The sequence below is a fragment of the Kryptolebias marmoratus genome, linkage group LG24 (assembly GCF_001649575.2).
Source record: "Kryptolebias marmoratus isolate JLee-2015 linkage group LG24, ASM164957v2, whole genome shotgun sequence".
NCBI classification, from domain to species: domain Eukaryota; kingdom Metazoa; phylum Chordata; class Actinopteri; order Cyprinodontiformes; family Rivulidae; genus Kryptolebias; species Kryptolebias marmoratus.
Window position 1 is genome coordinate 12,954,808 of NC_051453.1, and position 5,502 is coordinate 12,960,309.

The window sequence follows — 5,502 nt, forward strand, 5'->3', positions numbered from 1 at the left end:
TGTTTTTCTTTGTTTTCCTCATAATGTTTATCTTTTTTAATGTTTTTGATCATTTGCTGTTTTGCATCAAGCACAAGCTATCAGCAATAAAATGTTGTTTCACTTGATGAATTTCCTTCAGTAAATATTCCATTATATGTACTTAAACTTCATGGGTGCCAATAATGGTGAGCAGGACTGTATGTTAAAATGGCTTGCCTTACATGTCATTTTGCTTATATTGCTTCTTTTTGATCACTTTAGTTTATAAAACCACAAACAAATGACAAATGATAATGGTAAGGATTATAATGCATCTACGTATACAGTATATCATTCAATAAAACAAATATGTTGCCATTATAAATTCTGTTTAATGAGGACTTTTAGATTAAAAGAGATGAATGAGTGCTCAGAGTGCAGGGTCACAGTAAGTAGAGATGTGTTGCAATCTGCAGCAGCGGTGGTAACATCGAGACACAATCTGACAAACATGTTGCACAGAATCAAGGGTATTTCAAAAGACAACAACGCAAATAACAGAGGGTGGGGTCAGAGCCTGCCAGCTCAATCTGAAGCATTTATTAGACGAATTTGTGTTGTGGAAAATCCTCCGGACGCTCCTTTAGTGCCAGCTAAGGTTTTGTTTTGACCTTGATGCTGATGGTTGCATTTTCAGCAATTGTGTCTTTATTAGCAAAGCGCCTGCTCTGTACATCTGTGTCATCCCCTGTCATTGGGTTTATTTTTGTGCTTTGATTTCCCTAAACATATTCAGTCACGCACCACTGGTTTCCTGGGAGTCTATTTACAAGCTTGTGTTTTCTCCCCACTGATCTGTTGTGCTGTTATTCGACGGTTTATTGTGCAATTACATTGCTGCGAGTAAAGTGTACTTTGATAAAACTATAAAAGGACGATATACAGCTTGTAGGAAAGGAGATGAACGAGTGGCAGACAGCATTTGTGTACCAAGCATAATATTGTGATGAGCAGAGCCTGCTTTGACCATGCTGCTTTTGTGCCCAGGCTGACTTGTCACACCACTGGACACAGCTGAGGGGTTCAGATAAAACATGGCTCCGCTGGTTGTTTATTTCAGTCACTTTGTTGCTCTCTTGTGACATGGTCACGCTCAGATGAAGCACAAAAGAGAAAAAAAAAACAACCTGGTGAACCCAGGATGCCACTGCATTGATCCCTTCCAGGTCCGGAGCTTTTATTTAGCGCCATTGATAACTCCTCGTCGGTTTGTCAGAGGAAATCCAAACGGAGAGAATTTTTGTTTTTTTTATTTTCCCCCCGTTCTGCATCATTCAGTGATGTAGATACAGGAGATGACTGCTGCTGTTGTAACTAAACAGGGTCAGCCTGATGTTGCTTGTTTGAATGCAAGCCGTCTCTGGGAGACATTTAACTTCAGTTCACATTAAACAAGCTCTCCAGGGGATTTCAGAAGAATTGTCTCTTGTTTTGCTTTTACTTTCAGGCTAAAAATAAATGACACTGTAAGAAGAGGGAAGCGCTTTGTTTTAGTTGCTTTGTGTCTCATACTGTAAACATGTACAACAGGAACTGCTCCTTACATGGAAGCTTCCTATTTATATTCTTAACATTTATGCTGCAAACAGCTGCAGATATTCAAAATATTTGACTCTTGGCTACTGGAGTAAGTCTGCTGGTTGGGTTGCATTCTCACCTTTTCAAAATCTTCTTTAAGATCAGTCTCTCACCCCAATCTGCACTGATAAATGCACGTTCTGACAAACACTGAGATCATACGAGTGGCTGCTAGGTGAGGGTATTTCGGTGAGTGGTTGTGAAGATCTGGCAAAGAATAATATGCAGATTTGTTTTTATATAATCTCCTACTCTAACGTTTTACCTTTCGACACCATTTTGTGCAAGCATCATTCCATGTTGCTCCTCACTTGTCGTACGAAATGAGAAAATATTCAGCTCTAGCCGTGATTGGAAACGATGGGTAGACGGCACCTCCACGCGCTACAATAACTTGTGCATGCTGAGCTCTGGCCGTGCAAGACAGGTGCAAAATGTATTTAACGAACGGTAATTAGGATAAAACATGCCAAAATGTTCTCACAGCTCATTAGGATGCACGGGCACTGGTCTGTGCTTCGACTCATTGTCCAATTTTAATTCATGGCCATGGTGCTTATTTCTAAGTTATTTAAAAAAAAAACAGGTTGATGGTGGGTGCAGTGAATCGTGACTCATGATAAAAAAAAGTAATTTTACCTTCTTTTTGAGAATACAGTCCTCATTATGGATTGAACCGTGTTGAATTTGGCAGAGGGACAGGAGATGCGACCCCCGATGAGGAGCAGATGCCAACAGTTCAGGATTCAGAGATCAACCTCCTCAAGTCAGGAGAAGTCACGTGAGTCTTAACTTTGACGCAGTTTATACTCTTTCCCGGCACGAATTACTGAGCTTCTAATGCGGCCGAATGTCTTACCTCTTCCAGGATGGCTGTCCCTCTCAGCACGGCTGATATTTCTCAGTTTGGTGATGGTACCAGGGAGCTCTTCATCAAGTCCAGTTGTTATAGTGTCATCACTGTTGCTGTGGCAGACTGTGGGCCAACTATCAGCTGGATGTTTTACTCTGAGCCCAAGAGTATCTCCTTTAGTGTGGTTTTCCGGGAATCCGGTGACATTCAGGTGGAACAGTCAAAGGTTCGAGCTGTTTATTCTGTGCAGTTTTCTTTTAATGCAGAGAGCGCCGCGTTGTGAAATTCGGGGCTTTTTCACGTCACTTGAGGCACGTAGCCCAGGCGTCTAAAGTGTGCGAACATCTGAGGCTTTGTAAATCTTCCTCCGGTGTCCAGGATATGTAGCTGCAAAAGGCAAAGTTATTACATGATTTGTAAGTGCTTGGGAAGGCTGAATAAAATGCTTTTCAATTGCTGAGAAAGTGAAATGTGGAAACCTCACAGGCGCTCCTTCAGAAGCCGAAGTTATTTTCAGACTCTACTGACTGAAATTGTGTGCGCCTCCTGCCGAGAACAGGGTCATTTTGCTTGGTTGTTCAAAGATGATGGACTGAGGAAAAAGCGCTGCAGGCTGACAGTGTGCAAATTCTGCACAAAAAATGTCAACGCTTTTAAATTATTCACGTCAGCTCATTTTTCACATCAACCCCCCACCTTTTTCGCTAATGTTTTATGCTGTGTGTTTCTTTTATGGCAATTTGATTTGTTTTCAGATTTACAAGATTTAGCAGCCATTATTAGACCATAACTTCAAAATTGGTGTTTTTCTGTATTTGAAATGTTCCGGTGGAGGGGAATTTTCTTCGAACGCGTCTGTCTCACTTGAGGCTCGTGTTTCTGTTCTGCTCTCAGGTGCTGATTCCTCTGACTCGCTGCAATTCCCATAAAGAGACCATTCAGGGACAGCTGAAAGTGAGGCACCCCGGCCTCTACTCGCTCATCTTTGACAACTCCTTCTCACGGTACAAAGCTCCAAAATGTTCCTCGACCTCTCCTGCCTTGTGAATAACAGATACAGTATTGTCTTTTCCACTATTTCCTGTCAATAAATAAATGGTGGCCTTTTTGCTGGTAGGTTTTTTTCTTACTTTGTACCTTAGCCTCTTCTGATCGAAAACCTGTTTTTTCAACAGCTTCATCTCCAAGAAAGTGTTTTACCATCTGACCATGGAGGAGCCTGTAATCTACGATGGAAGCGATGGTCCTTGAACCTAACACGCCGTGCCGCGGCTCCGGATAAAGCTAAAGGGAAACTGAAAACATGGCAATTCAGTGACATTTTTGCAAACCAAGTTTAAAAGAAATATGTGTATTGATATTGTTTCATTCAATGAAGTTAGTGTTTTTGTTTCAAGGTATGTTTGTGTTTTAAAGGTGGCGTCAGTAAATCGTCGAAAACCAAGTGGAAAGACGATTAAGAATGACAGATTTATGCAAGTTTTACTATGTTTTTAAACATATTCATTATCTGTTTCATATTTTAGTTATTCTAGTTGTCTTTTTTGTGTTTCTGTATTTTTTGTTTTTTTGGTTTGGCCTTTCTTTTGTCTGGTTTGAAGCATTGAGGAATGTTCATTAACACAAACAACACTAGTAGACAATATTTACCAGCAAATATCTCTGGATATCCAGAACATTTTTAATCTTTTCATGTTCAAATATGCAATGACTTATAAGTGATTTGTGCAATCTTTTAAATCAGGTGGCTAAGAAAATCCCATGTACCACATGCACCAGTGGTTTGTTCGTATCTTGTTCCTAAAATTGTGTGTCTGAACATTGTGTTTGCACTCTTACTGTTGGACAGAAACAAAGAAGTGGCTAATATCAGACTTTAAAAAAAGCACAGCCTTGTGTGATTCTCAGGACTAAGGTATGCAGTTGTCAAGCAGAGGCAGCGTATCCTCGATCAATATTTTTATAAAAAGAAAATTGACATTTTACTTTCTAAATAAGGAGACCCTTCAAAACTGCTTTTTCCCCCCATCTTGTTTATAGAGTTTAATCAATTTCGTGTACAAGCTGACTTTGTGTGCCATTGATCACAGACTGTCAGCTTAAAGGTCGCTGGACCTTCAAAGTGCCTTTTAATTCCAGTTTTGTTGACTTTTGTACGATTTTTATCTGTACAATGACACATGGTATGAACTGAAACCTAAACTTACATGGACTTGGTGTTTTTAAGGGTCAATGTCTTTTTTATTCATTTTAAAGTTTTTTTTTTGAAAATTCTGTGCAAATTCTCATATTTTCTCTACAAGGGCTGCACTTTTTTCAGTAAATACTGTTTCAAATTAGTAGGAACAATGCTAAATCTATACTCTGTTTATCGGAAAAGTTGCACATGCAGATGTTTCCACCTGCTCCTTTTGTAGAAGTGTTTTTGGGGAAATCAATAAATCTTTATACTGAATGTAATACGCGAGAGACGTGTCACACATCCAGTGAAGGAATAAAAAGTGAGTGATGATATCTGTAGCATCATCTGTGTCTGGTTTATCGTGTACCATTTTGAGAACTCATAATCTTAAAGTCCACACAGCATGTTTGCGTGCTCCTGTTTTTCCACATAAACTAACATGTTTTTTGAATGGATGGATGATGACCCAGCACCTAATTCTGTCAGGGGTGTCTTTGATGATTAAAGTCATTTTTTATGAGACCAAATTACCTAATTGTTTGGCGGCTTAACGTGGCTGAGGAAAACAGCTGTTACCTGTCTCAAATTATTTCTGAGCTCTTATCGTTTAATTTCCCTTCAAAATAAAAGACAATATTGTGTCTTAGTGGTCCAAGACATCAGCAGGGACTTTAAAACCCACCCATATAATTATTGTTTACAATTCATTGAATGACTGTCTTGTGTGGCAAGACTTATTTACCCTCAAGCGTCCCATATCGTGCGTGTTGGGCTTTTATTGTGAAGATAACCACCGGAAACGCCATTCTTGTGTTGCTGCGTGTTTGACAGGAGCAGCATCTCCTGCTGGAGAGAGTGTGTGGAGAGT

The 5,502-nt window shown here is 39.8% G+C and overlaps 1 protein-coding gene across 3 annotated transcripts in view; it reads left to right on the forward strand.

Annotated features, from left to right (window-relative positions):
- Positions 1-4,966, forward strand: part of fyco1a (FYVE and coiled-coil domain autophagy adaptor 1a) — a 17,993-nt gene extending 13,027 nt beyond the window's left edge. For 2 of the 3 annotated variants that reach the window (XM_017407313.3, XM_017407312.2), the window contains exons 16-19: positions 2,258-2,380; positions 2,468-2,678; positions 3,347-3,456; positions 3,628-4,966. In XM_017407313.3, coding sequence (XP_017262802.1) covers positions 2,258-2,380; positions 2,468-2,678; positions 3,347-3,456; positions 3,628-3,703 — 520 coding nt within the window. In that variant the 3' untranslated portion in view covers positions 3,704-4,966. The remainder of the gene's footprint in view (positions 1-2,257; positions 2,381-2,467; positions 2,679-3,346; positions 3,457-3,627) is intronic. The other variant, XM_017407317.2, reaches the window with a different exon arrangement.
- The last annotated feature ends 536 nt before the right edge of the window (positions 4,967-5,502 follow it).